Source organism: Microcaecilia unicolor, chromosome 4 (genome assembly GCF_901765095.1).
Source record: "Microcaecilia unicolor chromosome 4, aMicUni1.1, whole genome shotgun sequence".
NCBI classification, from domain to species: domain Eukaryota; kingdom Metazoa; phylum Chordata; class Amphibia; order Gymnophiona; family Siphonopidae; genus Microcaecilia; species Microcaecilia unicolor.
The window spans coordinates 366,263,771-366,291,428 of record NC_044034.1 but is presented as its reverse complement, the minus strand read 5'-3'; the positions used below and the strand labels follow the sequence as shown (position 1 = coordinate 366,291,428).

The 27,658-nt window shown below is 44.8% G+C and overlaps 1 protein-coding gene across 1 annotated transcript in view; it reads left to right on the top strand.

The window, feature by feature from the left end:
• LANCL3 (LanC like 3) overlaps positions 1-6,784 on the top strand; it is a 60,749-nt gene extending 53,965 nt beyond the window's left edge. Inside the window, exon 5 of the mRNA XM_030202355.1 lies at positions 6,625-6,784. Coding sequence (XP_030058215.1) covers positions 6,625-6,784 — 160 coding nt within the window. The remainder of the gene's footprint in view (positions 1-6,624) is intronic.
• Positions 6,785-27,658: the final 20,874 nt, after the last annotated feature.

Here is a 27,658-nt window from a genome sequence, read left to right as displayed (position 1 = left end):
CTATAAAATGACTGGAGTGGAAGGGAAAATGTGAATTGGTTGTTTACACTTTCAAAAAGTACAAAGATTGGGGGACACGCCATGATATTAGTAAGTAGTATATTTTAAAACAAATCAGGAAATAGGTCACGTGATGCTAGGCGACGGGGTGAACGCCGCTCGTTAAAGCTCTGGGTCCCCTCGGGTAACAACTTCCCCAAGCGCCGTCGAAATCGATACAAACCCCAAAAAGAAAAGTAACAGCAGAAACCGGAATACTCACGCAATAAGTTGCTGTACAGCTAAGCGGCAAGCAGGTCGGAATGGCCGCGAAAACACCTCGGAGAGAGGGAGCCCGAAGCCGCGTGGGAGAAAACAAAATGGCGGAGGCCGGCGTGGTTGGCGAGTCCGTAAGCTCAGCTTGGGCGGCAGAAATAGCAGCCGAGGTCTCAGCACTGCTGGAAGTGTCGGTAGACAGAAAGCTTCAGAAAATATCAGACCAGCTTGGGCAGATGGATGATAAACTAGAAAGTCTGCGCACCGATTTAACGGGATTTCAACAGAGGGTGTCAGATGTAGAAGATCAGTGTCAGCAACATGAACTCCAACAAAATGAACTGAAAAATAGACTGGACAAGTTGGAAGCAAAAGTCGAAGATCTGGAGAACAGATCGCGGCGAAATAACCTAAGGCTGATCGGACTGCCAGAATCGATACGAGAGGTGGAATTGGCGGGATTTTTGGAATCATGGCTGCCCAAAGTGCTAAAGATGCCGAAGCTGGAGAAGGAGTTGAAAATAGAGAGAGCACACAGGCTGGGAAGAGCAGGACAGAGTGCAGAGAGACCGAGAGTGGTAATCTGTAAAATACTGAACTATGCGCATAAGCAAGAAATATTGAGGGAATGGAGATTAAAAGGAAAGATCTTATATGAAGACAGTAGTGTGCTCTGTTTTCAGGACTTTTCAACAGCAGTTGCAGCCCAGCGTAGACAATTTACTGAAGTATGCAAACGTCTCTACGCAAAAAAAGCCAGATTTGCTCTGATGTTTCCAGCAAAATTAAGAATACAGTACGAGGGCAGATGGCACGTTTTCAGCTCACACACAGAAGCTTCACAATTTGCCAATCAAATGCTGGAAAACGGGGGAGAAGAGAGTGAGCAGGCACAAGCGAGAGGTCAGAGGAATCCATGAAGAGAACAGCTTGCCCAGACAGGCTAAAATAACAGAAGAAGAAGACAGCGGGAGACACAGTGGAATACCCAGGGTCAAAGGGAACTTGGACTCACATCAAAGATGGATGATAAAAACTCTGAGATAAGTAGGGACATTGAAGAAAACCAGGCTGAGCATTCAGGATCATCAGCTGGGTAAAGTATAAAGAAGAGTTAACAGTTTGTAGTTGTTTATAAGGTTGATAAGATTTGTAAAAAGAAAAGGTTGGTTACAACAGTTAAAAGTTTATGAAGAGAACAGATCAGCCAAAACAGGCTAAAATAATAAAAGAAGAAGACAGTGGGAGAGACAGTGGAGCACCCGGAGTCAAAGGGAACTTGGACTTAAATCAAGATAGTTGATAAACATTCTGAGCCAAGCAGAGACATTACCGAAAATACGCTCGGAGACAAAGAGAGCTTGGACTTAAATCAAGATAGTTAATAAAAGCTCTAGCCAAGAAGAGACATTAGAGTATCATAAGCTGAGTGCTCAGGATCATAAGCTGGGTAAAGTAAAAAGAGGAGTTGAAAGTTTAAAATCGTTTATCAGGTTGATTATATCTGCTATTGGGAAAGGTTGGTTAAATCTGTGACAAGCAAAAGAGACATAAAACAGGTAGCAAATTTGGGGAACAGTAGCATAACATGGAGGTCGGCGATGGGGGGACGAGGGGGAACAGGGGCGTGACCGGTTCTCTAGCGAGAACGGCAGACTGGTCCTTCGGGAGCAGCAGGAAGGGAAGGGGACAGGGAAGGGAGGGAGGGAGGAGGGAGACAACAAGGGGTTTATATTTTTTGGCTCTTAAGTTTCCTTTTGTTTTAACCTTTTTTGCAGTTCATGTAACATTGAGAGGGCAAAGGCAGGAAATGGGTGGAGATGGCAAAGGGGGAGGCACCCAAGGGCTGGGGGGTGCATCCCCACCGATAAGAGATATGGAGCGAAGAAATGAAGATAAAAATGTGATATGGGGACGATTAAATTAGTCTCCTGGAATGTGGGGGGGATCTCATCACCCATCAAACGAACCAAAGTTTTGCAGGCCATGCAGCGGCACAAGGCAGACGTGGTCTTCCTCCAAGAAACACACTTAACAGCAGAGGAACATAGTAAATTTCAGAAAGGTTGGGTGGGGGAGGTGGTGGGGTCCCCGGCGAAGGGGAAAAAAGGGGGAGTGTTAATGTTGTTTAGAAAAGGATTGCAGATACAAATAAAGTCAGTCAGAAGAAGTGAGGAGGGCAGATATGTGCTGGCAGAAGTGGAATGTGGAAACAATAGGTACACTTTCTGTAATGTATACGCACCAAATACCTTTGATTACAAATTTTATAAGACACTAATAGAACTGCTGAGCCCCTTCCAGGAGAGCAATATAATACTTGGAGGAGATTTCAATCAGGTATATAACACCCAGATGGACAGGAGTAGCTCCGCGACCACACCACAGGGTGGTGAGGGCAGAGGCCTGCCCTTTCTCTGCTCGACTTTGGATTTAATCGATATATGGAGAGTACTCCACCCCACACATAGAGATTATACGCATGTATCCAGAGCGCACTTGACACAATCGCGCATTGATTACTTTTTAATTTCTAGGGGTCTCTTTACACATACACCAACAGCAGAAATAGGGCCATGTGAAATATCGGACCACTCACTCATATATATACAGATGCAGGTGTTTAGAAATTGGGGAGGAGGGAGTAATTGGAGATTCCCCTTTGAATTATACCGAGATCCACATTTTAAGGAATATATAGGGGGGAAGTGGAAGGAATTCGAGGAGCATAATAGGAGCCATCAACAGCAAACAAGTTTATATTGGGAAACAGCAAAAGTAGTAATGCGCGGGGAGATCATAGCATATAGGGCCCGAGCTAAGAAAATGAGGGATAAAGAAATCCTTCGTCTGGAAAAAGAGATTGTAGCTCGGAGGGTGCGATTCGGTGAGACAATAAAGGAGGAACAGAAAAGAGCACTATTAGCATCTCAAAGAGAGTTAAATGAATTACTACACCAGAGGGCAAGGAAATCACAAATGTACTATCAACACCAGCTCTTCCAGTATGGGAATAAGGTGGGAACTCTAATGAGCAGGTTAGTAAAGGGGCAGAGAGGGCCTAATAGGATCTTACAAATTAAAGATGGAAGAGGGCAGATAATCCGAGAGACAGAAGGGATCATCAGTAGATTCAGGGACTATTATAAGGCACTATATGAAAAACCGTCGGACATAATTCCGGATAGTGAGGTATATCTGGCAAATCAAGAGCTACCTAGGGTTTCAGAGCCGCAATTGGAAGCACTGAATAGCCCTATAGAGGAAGGGGAGTTGATGTTGGCATTGCAGCAAAGTAAAATACATAAAGCGCCGGGACCAGACGGGTTTAGCATGGCCTTTTATAAACTAGTACAGGAACAAGTGACAAATCCATTAATTAACCTCTTTAATGAAATGATAACATCAGGCACTTTGTCAGATAGGCTAAATGAGGCGAAAGTAATAGTACTATTAAAACCCGGAAGGGATGAAAGGGAAGTGGGATCATATAGGCCAATATCTTTGTTGAACTATGATATAAAAATCTATGCGAAGATATTGGCTAATAGGTTAGCAAAGGTGCTCCCAGATTTGGTAGCCTCCCCTCAGGTAGGTTTTGTAAAAGGCAGGTCAGTGGCAAGTAATATAAGAGCACTATTGGCTTCCTTAGAGACAGTGGAGGTGCAGAAAAGGCCTTCTGTGCTGGTTAGTTTTGACGCAGAGAAGGCCTTTGACCGAGTGGTATGGAACTTTATGTTTGAGGTCTTGCGGAAAATGGGGATAGAGGGGGCATTTAGGAGAGCGGTGGGGGCACTGTACTCTAACCCACAGGCCTACATGTGGATAAACGGGGAGAGGTCGGAATTGTTCCCAATTAGGAGAGGAACTAGACAGGGGTGTCCTCTGTCGCCTCTACTATTTGTCTTGGTTCTAGACCCTCTGATCAGAGAAATTAGTGACCATCCAGAGGTGACGGGGGTAAAGTGGGGCCCGCAAGGGTTCAAAGTCTCGGCCTTCGCAGATGACATTTTAGTACACCTTACCCAGCCCAAGCGTTCTTTAGAGGCTTTATTAGAGCTCTTCCAGGAGTATGGAGATTTTTCAGGTTTCAAGATCAACTACTCAAAATCCTTGGCATTGACGACTAAAGATAGTGTGAGAAGGCTATGGGGAGGCACATTTCCTTTGAAATGGGCAGTGGAGTCTCTTCGATATTTAGGAGTGCGGATCACTATGCATACAACAGCCCTATACCAGACCAATATAACCAGGCTAGTAGACGCTATGAAGGAACAACTAGGGAGGTGGAAAGCTTTACCACTTACTTTACATGGGAGGATACACCTATTTAGAATGGTTGAGTTCCCAAGGTGGCTCTATACTTTTCAGGTACTACCCTTGAAGCTAAAGAATAAAGACCTGAATCGGATACATAAATACGTAAGGAAATTCGTATGGAGGGATTCCAAGCCAAAGCTTCCCTTGAAGACATTAATGGGCTCGTGGAGGGAAGGGGGGATGGGTCTTCCAGACCTCCGTCGTTACAACCAAGCTTGTTTGTTGAGACACTTGGGCGATTGGTTGTTAGATAGGCAGGATTTTACGCCTAGGAGTTTGGAACAGGAATACTTTAAGCCATATCATATATATTATTTGCTGCAATGCCCTGGGACCGCTATACCTAGTCAGGTGGGCAACAGCGTGTTGCTAAGACCCATCAGAGAGATTTGGAAGGAATTAAATAGGAGTTGGGGGTTAGGGGCAGAGACATCAGATCTTTTGCCAATACAGGGTAACCCCCAATTTAAACCGGGCTCAGAAAATAAAGTGTTTCTTCGATGGGCAGAATTAGGTATTACAAGGTTAGAGCATGTCCTTGATTCTCGGGGAAAGTTATTGGGTCTGGGAGCCTTGGGAGTAGGTATAGATTACAGCCACACATTCGCATATGGGCAGCTAGCTCACTATGTTCGTTCATTGGATTCAGAACAGGTGGGTGGAAGACATGGGCGTAGAGTTAGAGAATTCTATGGCTCCATCCCTGGGGAGAGGTTATCGGTCTCAGGGCTGCAGAAAGCCCTATGGGAGTTGGGAGGAGGGAAGGAGACGGGCAAAATACAACAGAAGTGGGCGAGAGATTTGAAACAGCCTAATTTGCAAATTAACTTTCGGAAGCTAGTGTCACGAATACCCTCACTGTCAGGAAATGCAAATCTGAGAGAATGTCAATATAGAATTTTACACAGAGCATACATGGCCAAATCTCAGGTGTTCCATATGGGAGGGATCCCGGATCCTTTGTGCTCTAAGTGTCGGCAGGGAGAGGGCACGCTATTTCACTACTTATGGGACTGTTACAAAATAAAAAATTTTTGGAGGCAAATAGCTCAATATTTGGAAAAGGTGTTGCAGCATAAAATTCAGTTTTCCCCCATGGGGGTCTTGTTAGATCAATATGAAACATTAGCAGTTCCGCAAAAAGGGGCTCGGCAGTTCATCCGCAAGGCTAGCATACTGGGAAAGAAGCTTATTTTGAATGGCTGGATGACAGAGGAGCCGCCAGATTATTGGCACTGGAGAAACCGATTATATGACTTGCTTCTGCAGGAAAGAAGGGTGGTGGGATCTTCCCCCAAGAGAAGAAAGGTGTTTTTGGGAATCTGGGAAATGTACATACAATCATTATCCTCAAGAACCCGCAGTTTCCTGTTGAATAGACTGTAAAGAGGGAGATTTTTTTTTTTTTATTTTTTTTTTTATTATTATAATATTTGTTCCTAGTGGGACCATAAGAGATTGGAATGAGGACGGTATTGAAAGAGGATGAATAGGTAATGGGAATTATGGATAAATGGAGAATTATGCATGGTCACAAATAAAATGTTGAACTATAAAGCAGAGGGTTTAGGGAAGGGGAGGGGGGGCGGGGGGATAAAAGAAAAACTTCATTGACTGGAATGTTAGAAGATTTTATTTTTTTTTTTTTCTTTTTAATTGATACTTGTACAATGTTAATGTGGAAGTTAATGTTGGTTTGCATTGCTCTTTCAGTCAATAAAAAAGATTTAAACTAAAACAAATCAGAAAAGTATTTTTCCTTTGAATCCCAAGTAAGCGCTGGAATTTGTTTCTGGAGGATGTGGTAAAAGCAGTTAGCATATCTAAGTTTAAATAGTTCCTGGAGGAAAAGTTGCTAAACTGTTATTATCGAGGTAGACTGGGGATTTGCAGCATGGGATCTGTCTACCTTTTGGAAAGAGGGTACTGGGTTTGAAGAGCAGTGGTCTGCCCCAGTATGGCAGTTCTTATATTTTTATGGTACAGTAAGGTGAGGCAACTGCTTAGACCTATGTGTATCCTGACTCTGCATTTCATTCATCCTTTTAGGTTTGCGGAGTTCCTGTTTTCAGAGGAGTTCAAAGCCGGCTCACACACACTGGAAAACGTCTACAACTTATTTGAAGGTCTTTCGGGGACCATATGTTTCCTGGTGGATTTACTGCATCCCAAGCAGGCAGAATTCCCTCTTTTCAGCATCTTTGTCTAGATGATTTGTTTCCAGTGTATGAATAACATCACTGTTTAGTGGGACCAGCTGCTTCATCTAAAGACACAGGAAATATTATGCACTAGACCCAGTAGTGATTAGCAGTGCCAGTGTTAGATATGAGGGACCCAGGGCAGAGACTGGGGAGGGGGTCCCAACATTTCAAAATGATTGGGGGGGGGGGTGCCAAACACCATACATATTACCCCTCCCCCAAGGGACTTGCTCAGCACCCACAGAGCCAGCCCCTATGCTTCAGGTTGTGTTTCCTTCTTTTTGAGGCTGGCTTGGGACCCCCTGTAGATGGGGGGGTCCCAGGACAATTGTCATGGTTGCCACCCCCTAATGCCAGCCCTGAGAACTGGCCTGAATATTGAGTATCTTACTGAATTGCTTTGGTAGAGAGAGATGGGACCACAAAATGTGAAGGAGAGAATCCAAGGGACTCCTCCTGCCTTCTCTGTCACTTTGTTTTGGACAGACAGAGGAACATTGCAGATTTCTACATGGATTACTTGAAACTTTTTTTTCCAAGTAACTTAACACAGAGAACTTCTATAGTCTTGGATAATAATAGCTCTGTGGTCTATAAAGAAAACCAGACAATCCAAAAGTTATATTGTGAAATATTCATATTGCTTAATGTGTGCTACAAATAACCATTTAAGATTAAGCAGTCTTAATTGGTGAAAATACTTTATCCTGACAAAACTTGAAACAGCTCCACCTTCTGGTCCAAGTGGATAGGAATCTACTTGGAAGTGCAGATTCCCAGATGTCTTCAATCAGTTTGTTTTAATCAACCAGTCATTGGTGTAGAGCCTTATTCAGACCTTTTATAAGAAGAACGTTATAGTTGCTTCTGTAGGCTTTCTGATCAATAATCTTGCTGCATAAATCCCTGAAAAAAACAGCAGATCAGAAACAGTGGGGAACTGGTGGAGTAGCCTAGTGGTTCGTGCAGTGGACTTTGATCCTGGGGAACTGAGTTTGATTCCCACTGCAGCTCCTTGTGACTCTGGGCAAATCACTTAACCCTCCATTGCCCCTGGTACAAAATAAGTACCTGAATATATGTAAACCGCTTTGAATGTAGTTGCAAAAACCTCAGAAAGGCGGTATATCAAGTCCAATTTCCCTTTCCCTTATGACATCACAATATCAGAAGTGAGCCAAGTATCGGGCAATCAAGCCATTGTGACATCACTGATGAGGTTGGCTCTTATTGGTGGAATGAGTGGAGGAGTAGCCCAGTGGTTAGTGCAGTGGACTTTGATCCTGGGGAACTGAGTTCAATTCCCACTGCAGCTCCTTGTGACTCTGGGCAAGTCACTTAACCCTCAATTGCACCTGGTACAAAATAAGTACCTGAATATACTATGTAAACCGCTTTGAATGTAGTTGCAAAATACCACAGAAAGGCAGTATATCAAGTCCCCTTTCCCATCCCTGCTTTTCCTCCACAGAATGGCAAATTCTCTGGTATCCTAGCAAGGTTCTCATGCCTTTGTAGTGACTGGGGGTGAAGAAAATCTTGTCAAACACATGAAGACACCTCATCGGAACGGTGATATCACCAGAACCACCACAGTGGATATTTCAGTATTGTTGTCTATACCATAAAACTGTTGGAAAAGAAACATTTTCAACTGCCTCTTGAAGTGTCCCAGAGTTTGCATTTCCCATATCTCTAGACACAGATTTGGTCCAATTATATAAAAGATTGATAATCTATATTCTTCACATCTGACTGAGTGAAAAGAAGGTACACCTAACAATCGTTTGTGTGCTGACTTCAGTGCTTGGAGATCTTATGATTAGACGGCACCATTACTGATACACAGCTAGTTACAACTTTAAAAATCAATAATAATAATTTAAAATGTACTTGCTGCTCAGTTGGTAACCGATGTAATCTTATGCGCATAAGTGCTAATTTTTTGTGCATTTACACATGCATAGAGCACGTAACCATGGACAACAACTTATAGAATGGCCTTTCCATGTTTAATTTTAATGTGAGCCAATAATTTGCTATAGATTTGCCATTGATGCAAGGTATATTGAATGTAATCCCCAGATGTGCTCTCTGACCTGGGGTACGTACGTCAGCAGCACTATTTCAGCACAGCTCCCGAAATATACAGTCAGGAAAATGACTCCCGCAGTTTCAATAATGTAATTCCAAAAACAAACAGTTTAAAAAACCCCCCAGTAGTTTTAATAATGCATTTCCAAAAGCAAAACAGTTCAAGAATCTCAACAGCTTCAGAAATGCAGTTCATAAACACCCAGCTCAGAAATCCCCCATCAGTATCAATAATGCAGTTCAACACAAACAGGGCATGAATTTCAGCAGTCACAATGATGCAATTCAAAATAAGCAATTCCAAAAACAAAAACCATTCCAAAAAAGACAAGCAGTTCAAGGAAAACAAGCACTTCCAAACAGGCAGTTCAAAAACAAGCAGTTTAAAAATCCCACCAGCAGTTCAGAGGGAGAGAGCCTCCGGGGTCCCACCCTTCTCTGGCTAGCCGTATCTCCTGGCTTCCTCCCCCTTTACCCCGTCGCTTCCTGTCTCCTCCACGTTAGCCACTGCCTTCCTTTTTTTACCAAGACCCCGCACCAAGCGGTTACCTGCTGTTTGAACTTTCCACCTTTGGATCTTGCCAGAGTAGCAATATCCATCGGCTCCTCTTGCCTCAGTAGCCTAGTGGCTAGTGCAGCGGACTTTGATCCTGGGGAACTGGGTTCGATTCCCACTGCAGCTCCTTGGGACTGTGGGCAAGTCACAACCCTCCATTGCCCCTGGTACAAAATAAGTAACTGAATATATATAAACTGCTTTGAATGCAGTTGCAAAATACCACAGAAAGGCGGTACATCAAGTCCCATTTCCCTTTCCCCCTTCCATTCCATGGGCTCCTCGCCCCCACCCATTCTCCAGCTGATCCTCCTCCCCCTGATCAGTTCTGCTTAGAGGCTCCCCCTCCATTCCTGGTCTCCCGACCATGTCTTGGGTTTCACCTTTACCTGCCTTTCCCTTGGGCTCCACTGGGGGCTGCTGGGATAGGAAGTCTTTGATTCTGTTGTAAGACCTCCTCAAGGGCTGCTGGGCATCGTAGTTTTTACCCTGCCTCCAGCCCTCTGGGGAAAATGATCTATGCCTTCTCCTGACATGTGGAACTCCCTGAGTTAAGAATCTGGGTTGTCCCCTCCTCTGGGCCTTATCTTCTCCACCAGTGCCCCCCCTCTGTTCCTTATCCCCTTCTTCACAGACTATTAATTAGAAATGCAAAATACCTCTACATTTGTCAAGCAAAGTATTACGCTTACATTAAACCATTAATACTTTTAAATGTCACATGAGAAATGTGGATACTATTGCAGGCTTACTATTGCCTGGACTTAAATTTGCCAGGCTTTTTTCTTGATGAGACATTCCCTGCACTGCAGTGAGACTTGCTAGTATAGTGCTTATGCAGTCTTAGGCTTACACTATCACAGTTTTACGTAATTTACTTTTTTTGCTGAACATGAACGTTCATCATGTACAGTAGGTCTTAAATTAATAAATATGAAAATAGTCATATACACAATCATAAATATGAACTGTTTATTGCTATAAAAAATACACTCTACTGTATAGTTAACCAAACTTTGGTGGCATCACTGAATTGCTGTATATTTATGATTCAACAATTTTTATTGAGAACGTCATAACACAGAAAACAAATCTAGAGACAATATAAGTAAGAATAAGATTTGGTCAGATCGTCATCAAAGTTCTGCATTATAACCCCCTTCCCCCCTCCCTTCCCCTGAGTTTACCCATTTATTGATGACCTAATTCCCTTATATCCTAAAAGCTTATATCAAGATTTTACCTGTGACTAGAATCATCTGTCAAACAAAATATTGCCGCTAAACCGAGTGATAACCTGCAGCAATAACTGTATTATCTAAACATTTCTTCCTTCCAATCCTTCCTACTCTTCTAACCTCCTTTACCAGACCCACCTAGAAAAGGAAAGAAAGAAAGAAAAAATTTTTTTTATACACAACACAGGTCCTGAGAAAAGAGACCCCCACCAGGGCAGGACTCCCCCAGTTACCTTTTCTATCTTCCATGAGAATCCCCAACCATGAGGCATCCCTTTTGACCTTATTTGGCTTGCAGCTTAAAGAGAATTCAACAACAGATTCCTGGCCCTATGCAGAAGGGACTCCACATACACTTCCCGCACCGCCTGAAAATTTTTTTTCTTTCCAGGAGTAAATCGGGCATATTGGCGCTCTAATAGCATTAACGCATGTAATCTGTTTCTCCATGCCCAAAATGATGGCATATCCTCCCCCACCCAGACCCCCAGTATTACTTTCTTAGCCAAAACCTTCTTTCCTTAGAAACAATATATATGGTCCACGACGAATATTGGTAACTGAACCATATGAGTCCAGTAATGCTGTTGCCGGTGAGAGTGGTATCTCGCAACCAAACAATACCCCTAAATAATTAAAAACCGCTTTCCAAAACTCCTGTACCCCCCTACATTCCCAAAAGGAGTGAAAAAAAAAGAATTATTACCCTGCTTACACTTCTGGCACGCTGGGGTCTCCACCGCCCCTATCTTAAATAGGCGATCTTGAGTAGTATGCTCTATGTAAAGTTCAAAATTGGCATTCCCTTAATTCAACACTAACTGAGATATCTGGAATCCATTTAATCAATTTTAGGGGTTCTATTTTCAACCTAAAGCTGCTTAGATCCCGATTCCCACCTTTCAAGGACATCATCGTAGGTTCTTCTGGGGGAATTAGTCTGCAGAACCTTATGTAGACCGGAAACCGAGAGACCACCTTCTCTAAATTTATCAAAGAAACCCTGCAGCTTCTCCCCCAAAGACTGTGCAAAGGCTGTCTGATCCAGTACCTCAACTGTTCGCTGCCATGGCTTCACACCTGGCCCCTGGGAGTAGGAGGTGAATCCCAACCTTACAAATCAATCCTTCTTTAAGTGTCCCTTTTTCCCCACATCTATAACACATTCTCTCCTCATTCACACTCTGCCTGGCCTCTGTTCCCAGGGTCCCCTTTTCCTGAGAAGCTCTCTCAGACATGCTTTGGACTGGGAGGCAAACCCCCCTTGTCCTCCTAAACATTGTGATTCAAGGTAACATTCCATACATTTGATAGCTACTTCCAACATTTCACTACCCCTCTTGACCAAGTCAGTTCTTATTGGGGCAGGCAGAGCCTCTAGAAATTGCTCTAATACCAGCTCTTGTAAGATCTGCCTTACTGACCTCTTCTCAGGGTCCAACCACTTTGTGGCAGGGTCCATTAGTTTCTGCGCCAGAGCTCTCGGGGTCTGGCCCTCTGTCCACCTCCGGAAGAGGCGACAGTAAGCCCGCTCACTGACGCCATACCTGTCCAAGATGGCTGTTTTAAGGCGGCCATAGTCAGTTACCTCACCTGGAGTCAAACCCCGAAACGCCGCCAAGGCCTCTCCAGCCAATGCTGGAGCCAATCGAATGGCCCACTGCTCCTAAGGCCACTCTGTTGCCACTGCCACCCGCTCAAAGGTTCCCAGATAGTCCTCGATGTCATCCCCTGGAGCCAATTTTCCCCAGGGCAGCCAATTTACCTGGCAAGGCTCTCCATACCCTCTTGCTCCTCCAGCCTGCAAACGATCCTGTAATAGGTCTAGCAGAGGCTGCTGCTGGGCTCGAGATGCCGCCAGGGACTCCTCCAGAAACTTCCGAGCCATCTCTTGTTGTTTCTGGAACTGCTGTACCATAAACGCCAGCAGCTCCTTCGGATCCATGCCGCCGGTCGTATGCCTCCACCTGCAAAACACAACACACACGACCAAAGTGCCGCTCCTCCGGGTAGATATCCTGTCTAGAGTCCATGACTCTCCCACACTTCTCACAATCCTCCCCCAATTCCATGCCTGCTTACCAGACACCGGTGGGGTACTCGCATCTGCCAGCGGGACTTCGATGGATCCCACCACTGCCACCACTTTGCGAAGCTGGTCACCCTTCCAGACTCCAGCCAAGGCTGACCCTGCTTAGCTTCCTCCACACACACGGTCACTGCTGGGCTTTAGCCTTCTCGGCAACTCACAGGATTCTCTCTCAAACACTGGGGAGTTTTCTGTCTCCTCCCTTCACAAAACGCTCATCAACACCAGGCTTCTTGCAATTAAGGGTTTTATTAATGTCTTCAACGTAAACATTTCTTCAAGTCAAACATAACAAAAAGGCACTGTACCCCGAGCCTGCTACTTATAAACCCTTCTCAACTTAAGACAGTTCCTCAAACTCAAACAGTCAAACAAAAGAATTTACTTTCCTTCTCAGAGTTGTCACATTTTCCAGAGAGAGCTTCCCCAGTGTTTCCATCTACTACTCACAGCTTTCCACCACTCTCTTAATAAAGCTGCCTGCAATCCTCTCACACCTGGTTCAATTTCCCAATCAACTGCTGGCTTCTCACTCTCCTGGCTAGAGTCCTCCCCCTGACTGATTCTCTTGCTGCTGCAGTGCATTCTGGACCTTGTAGTTCCCTGCCTCATCATAACGTCCACCACAAATGTCCCATGGTGCCTTCTTGCCCACACCCTCTCCAGCACAATGAAGACACCTGATGGAACATATGATGTAGGCAAACAGGTGTCAGGTACCACCTATAAAAAACTTTTAATGCATTTTCTTTAAAAGGAACAAAAATAGAGATCTTAGACAAAACACATTCCATAGAATTCCAGTCATCATCAGTCAATGTCACTCCTAATTCCTGATGCCAGCGCTCACGATAATCACCAGAGGACCTAACACGCCGACGTTGAAAAAAATACAAACAGGTGATCAAACCCTTTGTCCGTTTAGTATCCTCGCACAGATCCTCCAAAAAAGAATCTTCTCGCAAAACCTTTTCCTTAATCTCTCGACCAGAGAGAAAATGCTTCACCTGTAAGTAAGCAAAGATGTCCGTAGGTGAAACAGCATAATTTTCAGTCAAGCTTTGAAACAGGATGAAAGTATCCTCATCAAAGAATTGACCCCAAGTTTCTAAACCAGCTGCTGCCCAAGCTGAACCCCCCCCCAATACAAGACCCGGGGGAAAGAATGGATTATTAATTATAGGTGTCAGCTTAGACAATAGCAAATCCTGCTTAGCGAACAAGCTATCCCAGTAATGGAAAGTGGTCAAAATTGAAGGACATATCCCTTTACCCATTTTTCGATATCGCCGTGGAAGCCAAATCAAATGACGCAACAAACAGGCTCCAACCGAGTTCTGTTCCAAACTGATCCACTTCTTATGAGGGCTAGCATAATACCATTCAATAGCTACAAGCGCCTGAGCAGCTTTATAATACCAGTATACGTTTGGAACCCCCCAGCCCACCCTTCCTTTGGTCTTTATACAGCAAGACTCGAGGGAGACGCGGCCTCTTGTTGGACCAGATAAAGCGAAGGAGGTGATTTTGAATAATAGAAAAGCCCGAGACAAAGTCAAAGGAAGAACCTGAAATAGATACATCAATCAGGGTAATGCATTCATTTTTACCGTTGCAATCCGTCCAAACCACGATAATTCAATCGATCCCCAGGCTTCTAAATCTTTATACAGATCCTTTAAAAGGGGAGGATAATTAAGAGCAAATAAATCTGAGAATTTACTAGTAAGAATAACCCCTAGATACTTAATACCACGCTTCACCCAACGAAAAGGAAAGGCTTCCTACAAGGACTCCAAAACAGAACTAGAAATTCCCACAGCCATTGCCTCAGACTTAGACATGTTAAGCTTAAGTCCAGAGACAGACGAATAGGACTCTAAAAGCTGAATCAAATTAGGCAAAGAAATAAGGGGTTTAGTCAAGGAAAGCATTATATCATCGGCAAATAGTGCCAACCTGAAGCCCCCTGATATTAGGATTAGCCCGGATAGCAGTAGCAAGAGGTTCCATGACCAACGCAAATAGCATAGGCGAGAGAGGGCAGCCCTGTCTCGTCCCCCTTGCTAAGGTAAACAAACGAGAATTACCTCCATTTATGCGCACACAAGCTTTAGGGGACTGATAAAGAGCTTGAATCCAACCTCTAAAGCCTTGCCCAGTGCCAAACCGCCCCATAACACTAATCATAAAAGGCCAATGGACGTGATCAAAAGCCTTTTCAGCATCTAGACCCAAAAGGCATAAGGGAGTTTTAGACTTATTAGCTACATGCAACAAATTAACCATACGGCGCACATTGTCTTTAGCCTGCCTATTTATTTATTTATTTATTTTATTTATTTATTGTACATTTATACCCCACGTTTTTCCCACAGTTTTGCAGGCTCAGAGTGGCTTACAATGCACTGATAGGCTATCGCCAGATCAGAGGTGGCACAAATTCCATACTGGTGCAAATAAAGGTTTTTTCCTGGACAGTTACCTATGCGGGATTTTTTTTGCATATACTCCCAGGACTGTTACTCTTACTGTCTACTTTGTTTTATTGCTGAAAGTAAAAACAAGCCAAAGCTCAATTATGAGAACACCTTGAAGGATTTCCATTTAAACAGAACTTAGCTTTGGTTTAGTGGAAAGGGTCAGTGAGCTCAGCCTGTGCAACACACATAGTGCAGCATAGAGAGCTATGGCATATGACTGCACCGTCAGGTTCCAGGATTCAGATGCTCTTCCACTTGCTTCCAGGATTGGCCTGGGTCTGGACTCTCTAGTGCTTATCTGGCAATCATCAAATTCTTCAGTGGAAATGAAGTTCTCTGCCAAGAGTGTCTCCACCTGAGTCAGCTGATGCTCTGTATTCTGCTTCTCCACAGACTCCATCAGCATAGATACCCCGTCTTCATCCAGCTCATTCAAAGCATCCAGGAAGAAGCGAATCATTTCGATCAAGTCTCTGTAAAGTTCCGTTGGTATTTTGATGATGCCTAAATATTCCAGCAGCTTTGACATGGCAGACAGATATTGTTCACCACTACAATGAACCTGTTCCACCCTGGTTTCCACTTCTGTTATAGTTTTAGGATCTTTCATAATAAAGACAAAGGCTTTTTAATAAGACATCCTCTGCTACTTCGTGACAGAGAAACTTCAAACTAGAACATTCACCCTGAATCTCTGCCTTCGCACGTGGAAACCCTTGTATTTGAGGGGCAGTAGTAGAGGCTGCCATCGCTCCCTGCTGTGTAGCCAAGGTGGGAAGGATGCTGTGCCACCAATAGTAGTAGTAGTGGTGATAGTAGTTTGGCATGGTATTGGTGCCCATGCTGTTGTTGGGAAGTGGGGGTGGAGGTTGTGGTTGCTGCTGCTGCTGCCATGGTGGTCCTGAGGGTGGAGGAGGGGGCTGACTACTGGGCGGAGGTGGTGGCGGCGGCAGCATCATACCTCCGCTCCAGTCTTTCCCTTCTCACTTCTCGCTCAGTGTCTGTGAGGCACAAATCCAACCTGATCAGGATGAACTAAGTCTGGAAGGACTTTGGCTAAACGATTAGCAAAACCTTTGGCTATAATTTTAACATCAGTGTTAAGAATAGATATTGGACGATATGATTAACATTCTACCTTATCTTTACCCGGTTTTGGAATCACCGCTATCCAGGCTTCCATCATAGATGGAGGCAATGCCTCTCCCTCCTGAACGCCATTACAAATCTCCGCTAAAAGAGGGGCCAATTCACCCCGGAACACCTTGTAAAAATCATTCGGCAACCTATCCATAAGTACATAAGTAATGCCATACTGGGAAAAGACCAAGGGTCCATCGAGCCCAGCATCCTGTCCATGACAGCGGCCAATCCAGGCCAAGGGCACCTGGCAAGCTTCCCAAACGTACAAACATTCTATACATGTTATTCCTGGAATTGTGGATTTTTCCCAAGTCCATTTTAGTAGTGGTTTATGGACTTGTCCTTTAGGAAACCGTCTAACCCCTTTTTAAACTCTGCCAAGCTAACCGCCTTCACCACGTTCTCCGGCAATGAATTCCAGAGTTTATTTATGCGTTGGGTGAAGAAATATTTTCTCCGATTTGTTTTAAATTTACTACACTGTAGTTTCATCGATGCCCCCTAGTCCTAGTATTTTTGGAAAGCGTGAACAGACGCTTCACATCCACCTGTTCCACTCCACTCATTATTTTATATACCTCTATCATGTCTCCCCTCAGCCGTCTCTTCTCCAAGCTGAATAGCCCTAGCCTCCTTAGTCTTTCTTCATAGGGAAGTCGTCCCATCCCTGCTATCATTTTAGTCGCCCTTCGCTGCACCTTTTCCAATTCTACTATATCTTTCTTGAGATGCGGCGACCAGAATTGAACACAATACTCAAGGTGCGGTCGCACCATGGAGCGATACAACGGCATTATACCTTTCCTAATAATACCCAACATTCTATTCGCTTTTCTAGCCGCAGCAGCACACTGAGCAGAAGGTTTCAGCGTGTTATCGACGATGACACCCTGATCCCTTTCTTGGTCCGTAACTCCTAACGTGGAACCTTGCATGACGTAGCTATAATTCGGGTTCTTTTTTCCCACATGCATCACCTTGCACTTGCTCACATTAAACGTCATCTGCCATTTAGCCGCCCAGTCTCCCAGTCTCGTAAGGTCCTCTTGTAATTTTTCACAATCCTGTCGCGAGTTAACGACTTTGAATAACTTTGTGTCATCAGCAAATTTAATTACCTCACTAGTTACTCCCATCTCTAAATCATTTATAAATATATCCAAACCTGGGGCCTTTCCTATTGGCAAATCCTTAATTACTGAAAGAATTTCCTCCACCGCAACAACCCTATCAAGGACCTCACGCTGCTCAACTGACAAAGAGGGAAGAGACTGAGAAGAGAGAAAAGCCTCAATTGCATCCTGATGAATATGGAAATCAGCCGAATATAGGGATTCATAAAAGGCCTGAAAACGTTGACGAATCAATGAAGATTGAGTCAGGACTTTATTCTTACCATCTCAGATATGCAATATTGTCCGGTCAAACTGCCGCTGTTTCAGTCTAAGAGCTAAGGAACGACCCAGTTTATTCTGAGCAAAGTAATGGTGCAACTGTTGCTGACCTCGGACAAACTGTAATTGTTCAGAATAAATACTATCCAATTTAAGGTGAAGAGCCTGAATCTTCCTCAAAGTAGAGACAGATTGCACAGACTTGTGCCTTTCCTCCAGAGAACAGAGCCGCAACATACAGTCAGCAATCTCTTTTCTCCTCGCTCTAGCTCTCAAACTAGCATGCTTCAGGAAAATCCCCCTCGTTACAGCCTTCAAAGCGTCCCAAACCATACCCATGGCTGGACCTGAACCTAAATTAAACTCAAGATAGTCCTTCAAATGAGTGTGATACGCTGCAACTAACTTCTCATCCCGTAACAAAGAAATGTTAAGGGTCCACCTGATGTCCTTGTCCGCCTCACAAAACGATGAAAGGTGTAACCAGGTTGGGGAGTGATCAGAGATAGTAATAGATCCTATTCCAGAGGTACTTACACCTTGAGACAGATATATCTAGTAGAATATAATCAATGCGGGAGTAAGAGTCATGAGAATGTGAATAAAAGGAATAATCCCTCTCCCCTGGGTGATGCAAACGCCACATATCACAAATATTTAAAGCCTGGGCCAAGGCCTTCAAAGCCTTAGAATTCTTAACATCGTTACTAGAGGCAACTCCAGTCTTGTCAGTAATCTGATCAAACACAGCGTTGAAGTCACCCCCTACCACCAACTTTCCAAACGGATCAACCCGTAGCACATGGCCGAGCCGAAGTAAAGATTCTTCCTGAGCTTCATTAGGTGCATAAACTGCAACTAAAGAAAAAGCAAAATTATTAAAAAGTACCTGCAAAAGTAAAAACCTACCTCCTGGATCCCTCTTAACTTTCTGCACCTGTACCTGCAGGGACGAATGAAGCAAAATCGCAGCCCCTTTCTTCTTTGAGGCACTGGCATCGGAAGCACAGAAAACGTTTTGGTACTGACGATGAGTGAGAAATTTTTCGTGTTCCCTCCTAAAGTGGGTCTCCTGCAAAAATACCATGTGAGGAGTGTGTAACAGCAACTCTTGAAATAGCTTATGGCACTTTTGAGGAGAGTTTAGACCCTTAACATTGTAAGTTAAAAACTTAAGATCCACACTCATTTATAACACCTCGCCCATGAGAATAGGACCTGGTTTGGCACCAAACTTAAAGAACCTTTATCCAAAGTGTTAAGTAAGAGGGAAAGAGAGAAAACAAGCCCCCCTATTGAACTCACCTCCTCTACCAATAAACCACCTCAAACCCCTGTTAGCTTGTCTATTATTCCCCTCCCAACTACCCCAACCCTCCATCCCCCCTCCCCCTGGTCATGAACCCCTAGTCAAGAACCAACAAAGCCCCCTTACTAGACTACCATCCAAACCCCAAAACTTGCACACATCTCCGCTCATCCATTACCAGCCCCACCCCCCAAAAAGACTAACTCCCAAACAACAGCATACAGTCCCATACTTATCTTCATCCCTCCCCACTCCTTTCCCTTACAAACAGTAATAGGACATACTCTGACTAAGAATCCAATGTCCCAACATTTAAACTTTAAAGTCCAACTAGAAACTGCCTAACAGCATATAAAGCATAACAGCAAGTCTCCTCAAGAAGTCTTCAAAGGGCTTTTAGATTTATTAGACACTCGCTTCCATTGCTGGAGTTTGGCCCGGGCTGCAGGAGCTATATCCACCGGCGGATGTTCTGTCGCTGTCAGTCCTTCCCCATGCAGAACCTTCCAAACTTCTGATAACAGACGGAGTTGGTGCATCCTACCTCCCACTGTAAAGCAGAGAGCAAAAGGAAAGGTCCATCTGTATGGGATTTTGTTTGTTTTTAAGATATCCAAAGCAGGTTTCATCGCGCGTCTCTTAGCCAAAGTCAATTGGGAGAGATCTTGATACACCCGCACTTGAGCATCGTTGTAATCAATATGGGAGACCTGCCGAGCCCTCAACATCAAGCGCTCTTTTGTGGCAAAGGAAGAAAAACAAACAACAATATCTCTAGGCTTATTATCCAGCCTCTTGCCCAATGCTCTGTGCGCTCGCTCCACCAAAATGTCCTCTGAATCAATCAGCTTACTACAGAGCAGCTTGACCACCGCCACTGTATCCTCTTTTTCTCCCACTTCTGGGACACCACGGAAACAGAGGTTGTTCCTTCTCCCCCTATTTTCCTGGTCGTCCACCTTATATTGAAGCTCTTCAAAATAGTCAAATAATTTTGTGATTTTTGAATTGGCTCCGTTCAGATGTTCTACTTGCTCATCCATTCGGGCCTCTAAATCCTCCACTCTGCCTTCCAACTCCCGCATATCGACTCATAGGACGTCCATACGATCCAATATTCCCTCTTTAGAGGACTTTATTTCTTCTCGGATCGCCTGTAGACACTTCGCTAACTCTTTAGTGATGCCTCGTTTAGCAGGCCCACTGCCTGTCCCTACTGTGGACATCACAGAATCCGAGTCGGAGTGGGAAGCTCGAGCCATTGTTTGCACGTGGCGGCTCGCGGCTTTACCAGCTTGCCGCACGGATTGCCGCTCGCTCTCCTTTCAGACCGCCGACATCGTCCCCAAGCAGCTGTGAAGTTCTCCAAGCAGACCGGCCAAATCTCCACTGCTGCAGATATTAGTTCAAAGGCGTGAAGTGCTCTTTTAAGCTAAATAAAAGCAGGGACGTGACGGAGCTCTGAATCTAGGCAGCCATCCTAGCTCGTGGTGTCACTTCCTCTCTCTTTTTTTTTTTTATTTAATCAACGTCATACAGAGCAAAGTTAAAACAGCACATTCTCCATACAGTTGTTACATAAAGTACTATGAACAATAGGTGCCTCCATCTCAGCAGTTCAGTTGCCAACTTCAGCTCAGTATTGACTTTTTCCAAAAGATAAATCCCCCTCCCCTCAACTCTTATGTACGGCAGTCGCACCTCACTCACACCCATTCCGTATTCACTCCACTCAGCCACACACCCCTCACCCTACCACACCAGCTAGCCCACCCATCGACCCCCCCCCCCCGTGTTATGAAAGGGTAACCTATAAACCCCCCCTCTCCATCCTTAGGAGTTCAACAGATCCAGGCAACTTGTCCATAGCAAAGCATATTGTCTATTATCCAGTCGCTGAGATGTGGAATATACCAGTTTCTCAAACTTTCCCAGTTCTCTCATTTTTGCTGTCCAACAGTCATATGGGATGTTGTCCGAAGTTGTCCAGAACTGCAAAACTGTCTTTTTGACCAGCAGTGTTGCCACATATACAAAACGTCTTTGTGGTTGTGTAAGGCCCTGTGCAACTAATAGATCCTGATCTCCCAGAAGCAGAGTAGCATAATCCCACTGTAGGTTCTTGCCTACCACCTTGTTTATCAGGTTAATCACCTCGTTCCATATAGCTAGGCCTGGGCACTCCAAAAAGGCATGTAGTAGTGTCCCCCGCTCCCGTTGACACCTGCTACACCTGTCCGATTCCCATAACTCCGTTGCAGCCCCTTTCCCTTTCGATATGTATGCCCTATGAAGTATTTTATATTGGGTTTCCTGTAGGTCTGTGGATTTGACCATTTCATATAATTTGGAAAAAAGTGCTCTAAACTGTGGGTAGTCATATTCCCTACCTAGATCTGTGTTCCACTGGTGCAGCAACCTCTCCATATCTACCCTGGACAGTGACGTTTTTAGGATCTTGTACCAGGTAGCCAGTTTATTCAATGACCCGGGAACCCGCATGAGTAAGAGATCTAACTCACCATACTCCCATGACTGCCTAAACCGATTCTTCAAGGTAGACCAGTAGTGTCTCACCTGAAGAAAAGGTACAATTGATTATTTGGCAACTTCCATTGCTCCTTGACCTGGTCAAAATTGGGAAAGCTGCCTACACCTTGTCCGAGCACTTGACCTATGGTAATGCAACCCCTCTCCTTCCATATCCTAAATACAGATGCCCCCATTCCTGCTGGGAAATCTACATTGCTCATAAGGCCCAAAAAGGGTGAAGCTTCCTGTGTCTTCCATTGTCTGCTCCTCCACCAACTCCATGCCCATCTCAAGGGTCTAAGAAACCCCGCTTTAGATGCTACTTGTGGAATTTTATTAGGAGCCATATGTAAAAGATTTATAACCGAGTATGGGTGCCCCCACTCCTCCATCCACCCCGTCGACGTGTAACGGTGAACCCCTGTAATACCCTCGTAGATGAACCTTAAGAGAGCCGCTATGCTATACAGTCTTAGGTCAGGGAGATTCAAACCTCCTTGTTCCTTGCCATGAATTAACCGTCTATGTCCTATCCAAACCCCTTTATGCCTCCATATGAAGGAACAAATAAGCGAGTGGAATAGACGCTCATCCCGCCGTAAGATCCATATGGGTGCCGCCTGTAGCGGGTATAAGATCTTAGGAAGAAGAATCATCTTCACCAATGCCACCCTTCCCATTAATGACAAAGGTAGCTCTTTCCATGCCTCACAGAGGCGTTTAATTGTCTCTATATAATCAGTAACATTACGCTTATAGAAAACCATCGGGTTTGTGCTAAGGAATATCCCCAGATATCGCATAGAGCCCTTGGAAGGTGCTATAGGCAAAGCTGAAATTTGAGAGGACCCTGCATCCCCTGCCAAAGGCAAAAGCTCTGATTTAGTACAATTGACCCTCAGGCCTGATAAATCTCCAAAAGAGTTCACAATATTGAGTGCTTCCGGCAGATGCCTTGGGGCATGAGAAAGGTATAGTAATATGTCATCTGCAAAAAGATTAATTTGTGCCTCCCGTTGTCCCACATACACCCCCTGGAGCTTGGTACTATTTCTAATTTTGATAGCTAGTGGCTCAATGGCTAGCAGAAAGAGAGGTCGGGAAAGAGGGCAACCCTGGCATGTTCCCCTTTGCGGGGAAAAAGCTTCCGTGAGGATACCATTAACTAGCAACTGTGCTTTAGGGAGGGTATAAAGAGCATCGACCCATTTTACAAAAGGCCCATCAAGGCCAAACCGTTCCAATACCCAAAAAAGGTATTGCCAAGATATGCTATCAAATGCTTTTTCCATATCCAGGCCCACTATAGCTCCCAGTCCTCCCTTACCCCTGTGCTCATGAATCGCCAACATGGCTCTTATCAGATTCATGGAAGCATAGCGTCCCGGCACAAAGCCGACCTGATCTTCTTGCACCAGCATAGGGATTACCTTGTTTAACCGTCGGGCTAGTATTGCCGCTAACAGCTTAATATCCTGGTTCAGAAGTGAGATGGGATGGTACGAACCCACTTGAGCTGCGTCTTTGCCAGGTTTTGGTAACAATATGATGTGAGCTAGATTCTGATGTAAACCCATGCCCTCCCCAGTGATTCCATTAAACACGGCTTCCAAAGGGCCCACAATTAGATCTAATAATATACGATAGTACTCTGGGCCAAAAGTTTCAGAGCCTTAATACCGATTCTTATTTCCTGCCTTGTTATGGGTGCATTTAAGGCTTCTCTCTGCTCTTCCTTCACTGAGGGTACTATGATATCCCGGAAGAAGGCCTCACAGTTCTCATGCTTGAATTCCTTTGCTTGGTAAAGAGAACTATAATATTTTACAAATTGCTCTCTAATCTGTTCCTCTGACTTGTGCACTGTCCCTCCAACATCTGTAATAGATGTAACTATTTGCTTCTTTCGCGGTGGGTGCACCAAGTTACCCATTAATTTCCCTGCCTTGCCACCCCACTTAAACAATTTATACCTCTGGAAATAAATGTCCCTTTCTGCCCTCAAATCCAAGAGTGCATCAGTCTTTTTTCTAATTTGCATCATATGGTTTTTTTTTCTACCTCACTCATTTTCAATACATGTTGTCTTCGAATCTGCTGGTATTCCTGTGACAAACTCAAGAGCTCCGCTTCCCTCTTTTTCCTTTGAGATGCAGTATATGCTATTATGTGGCCTCATAGGACCACTTTTGATGCCTCCCAATAAGTAACCGGACTTACTCCACCCGTCTGATTAAAAGCCTGATATTCCAGCCACTTCTCTCTAAAAAATGTGAAAGGCCTTGTCATTATACATGGAGGGAGAAAATTTCCACACTCTATCCTTGGTGTCCTCAGTAAAGGAGATGCTAACCATAACTACCGAATGGTCAGAAAAAGCGACATCTAAGATTTCTGCTTTCTTGGTCTGGGAAAACAGGGATTGCAAGACTAGCAGATAATCCAATCTCGTATATATCTGATGTGGATGAGAGAAAAAGGTAAACTCCCTGTCATGGGGGTGAAAAATCCTCCATATGTCAAGTACTTCTAATCTGGAGATCAAAAAATTAACCCCCTGGTTCTCTGTGTGTCCCATTCTTAGTTTAGGAGGGTTGCTATCCACCAGTGGATCTGTCAGCGTGTTATAATCCCCCCCCCCCCCCCCATGATCAGCTGATAGTTAGGGTATGGAGCCACTTTAGCCACTAAATCAGAGAAGAACTTGTGTGAATAGATATTTGGGCCATAAATGTTACATAATAGAAGACATCGAGCCCATAGCTCCCCTAACAAAATTATAAATCTGCCTTCCTTATCTTGTATTATCTTGTGTGTATGCGAAGGCAGTTGTTTATGCAATAATATGGTCACTCCCCTTTGGTGTTGTACGAGGAGCCCACCACTTCCCCCACCCCATCCCCTTCTCAATTTTTGATGTTCCAATTGTGTTAAGTGGGTTTCTTGTAGGTATACGATATCCGCCCCTTCTTTCCTTAACCAAGATAAAAGTTTAGTACGTTTAATAGGTGAATGTATACCATCAACGTTAAGGGACACAATTTTTAAGTTAACCATCTATATGCATGTGCATAGAAACACCAAGATCTTGGAATGGTAGAAATCCCCCGGGGCTCCCAGCCTAACCCCAGAGGGCCCCACACCCACCACAAAAGCAGCCCTGCCCATGGATCCACAAAAAGAGAGCACCTCCCTTCCACTCGCATATTTACCTTTTGCCTCTGAACATGTACCCCACTTGTGCCGAAGAATCCGTTACCCTTCCACGTACATTTCCCTACCCCCACCCCTACACATCCATAACCAAAAACACTGCATCCATACACACACCCTTCCCCTTCTCCCCCCTCCCTCCTTTTCCCATCCCCCCTGCACAGAATGCTCCACATCCTTCTCCTACCAAAAACCAGGCAAGAGCCCGCCCTCCCCCGCTTTACATTGCCCCAATTCCTGTGCTGCATGGTAAATAATACCTACGTCGTCAAGCACTACGGTAGTACAGCATGTAAAACTACTTTGAACACAGATATCACCCCCTTTCATCTCACAAACTCCCCCCCAGAACACTCCAAAAAACTTCCTCCTTCTAATACAAGAGCACTGCCCCCCAAATCGTCATGTCCGGGAAACTTGCAGTTATAACTGGATATACTTAAAAAATTATAAACCTGAAGTTCACTTTAGTACCACCGTTTTGTCAAAGTTAAAGAAAAACCTGATAATTCTCCAAACTCAGTTCAAGGGGTGCCGTTCTGTAGGGATCCGTTTGCATTCTGTTCTAACTTGGACAGAAAAGCTTTAGCTTCCAGCGCGTCTTGAATAAACATCGATTTTCCTCCCTGCCAGATGCGTAACTTTGCAGGGTAGAGAAGAGCAAAATGCACTCCTTTCTTGTGGAGTGCCGTACACAGCGACATAGCTCTCCGCTGCATGGCCACCCTTGCAGAATAATCATTGAGGAGCAATAATTGATGGCCCTCATACTCTACAGCCGCCTTGGCGTGGAACGCCTTCAGGACTCGTTCCATCGCCATCCAGTTGACGAAATGGGCAATGACCGTTCTTGGTTTGGTGTTAGGCTCCCCTTTGGCGCCGATGTGGTGCGCCCGGTCACAGCAAAAAAAACACTTCTGCCTCCTTCTAGGCCTAGATTATCTGGCAGCCACGAGTCAAAGAAGTGATACAGCTGGGAATCCGCTACCGATTCTGGTAACCCAACCACTCTTAAATTATTTCTTCTGCTGCGATTTTCCTGCTCTTCTATGCGTTCATGAAGCTCCTTTGCTTCCTTCTGCAGTGTGGTCACTCAGGCCTCCATAGCTCTTGCTTTGTCTTCCCTGGTCGAGACCCTCTGTTCCACCTCACTTAGTCTCTGCGCCTGCGTTTCAAATTGCTCGCGGATCTCGTCCACCGTGGACTGAAGCTTATTGAAGTGATCTTCTAGCGCTGCCGAGACTGATTTTGATATTTTTTGTACCCACTCTGCTGGTTGCTGCGCCGTTGGGATTGTAGGTGGTAACATCTGGGTCTCCGCCATCTTGTAGGAGCCGGCCTTGGGCGAGGTCTTTGAGCTTCTTTCTGCCCTTGTGGGTATACCTCTCGAACCCAGTCATCGCAAATTTCCCAAGGGAGCCCGTAAGTACTCTCAAAGCAGCTAGAAACCTCCGGGGTGCTGCAGACACAGCGAATCGTGAATTTCGGGCAGATTTCAGCGGGTGTCGGAGGAGCCACTCTCTCTTGCTGCCTTTCAGGTAGCAGGCATCACGTGACCACCACTACTTATCATTTCTGTAGCGCTACAAGGTATACGCAGCGCTGTACACCATACACAACAAGACAGTCCCTGCACAAGCAAGTACTAGTAGAGATCAGCATTCTTTTATAAGCCCAAGTGGTTGAACCCATGCCACCCGAAGAAGAAGGGAAGGGATTCTATTCCAGCTACTTCCTTCTGATCAAGAAAACTGGGTGGGGGTGGGGGATTCTGCCCATCTTAGACCTAAGGGCCCTGAACAAATTTTGGTGTGACCAGCAGAAGAAAGGAGGTGTTTATGCCCCTGTATAAGTCATTGGTGAGGCCCCTCCTGGAGTATTGTGTTCAGTTTTGGAGGCCCTATCTTGCTAAGGATGTAAAAAGAATTTAAGCGGTGCAAAGGAAAGCTACAAAAAAGGTATGGGATTTGCGTTACAAGACGTATGAGGAGAGACTTGCTGACCTGAACATGTATACCCTGGAGGAAAGGAGAAGCAGGGGTGTTATGATACAGACGTTCAAATATTTCAAAGGTATTAATCCGCAAACAAACCTTTTCCGGAGCTGGGAAGTCGGTAGAACTAGAGAATATGAAATGAGATTCAAGGGGGACAGACTCAAGAAAAATGTCGGGAAGTATTTTTTCACTGAGAGAGTAGTGGAGATGAAAATGGTAATTTAATTCAAAAATGCGTGGGATAAACATAAAGGAATCCTGTTCAGAAGGAATGGATCCTCAGAAGCTTAGCAGAGATTGGGTGGCAGAGCCAGTGGGGGGAGGCGGGGCTAGTGCTGGGCAGACTTCTACAGTCTGTGCCCTGAAAATGGCAGATACAAATCAAAGTCAGGTATAAACATAAAGTAGCACATATGAGTTTATCTTGTTGAGCAGACTGGATGGACCATACAGGTCTTTCTCTGTCGTCATCCACTATGTTATGATTTCTCAGGGCATCCTTCTTCCTTTAATTGAGGAAAATGATTGGCTATTCTCTCTCGACTTAAAGAATACTTATACCCACATTTTGATACTTCCACATCACAGGAAGTATCTCGGATTTAGTGTGGGGAAACATGACTTCCATTATTGTGTTCTGCCATTTGGTCTGGTGTCCATCCCCAGAGCTTTTACCAAGTGTCTGGTGGTAGTCGTAGTGTATCTACACAGACTGGGGGTGTATGTATTTCCCAGCATAGATGGTCCGATGGTCAAGAGCACACCTCAAGAAGGCATCATAGAGTCCATGCACCTAACTATTCAGGTGCTGGAGCTACTGGGGCTTGTCCC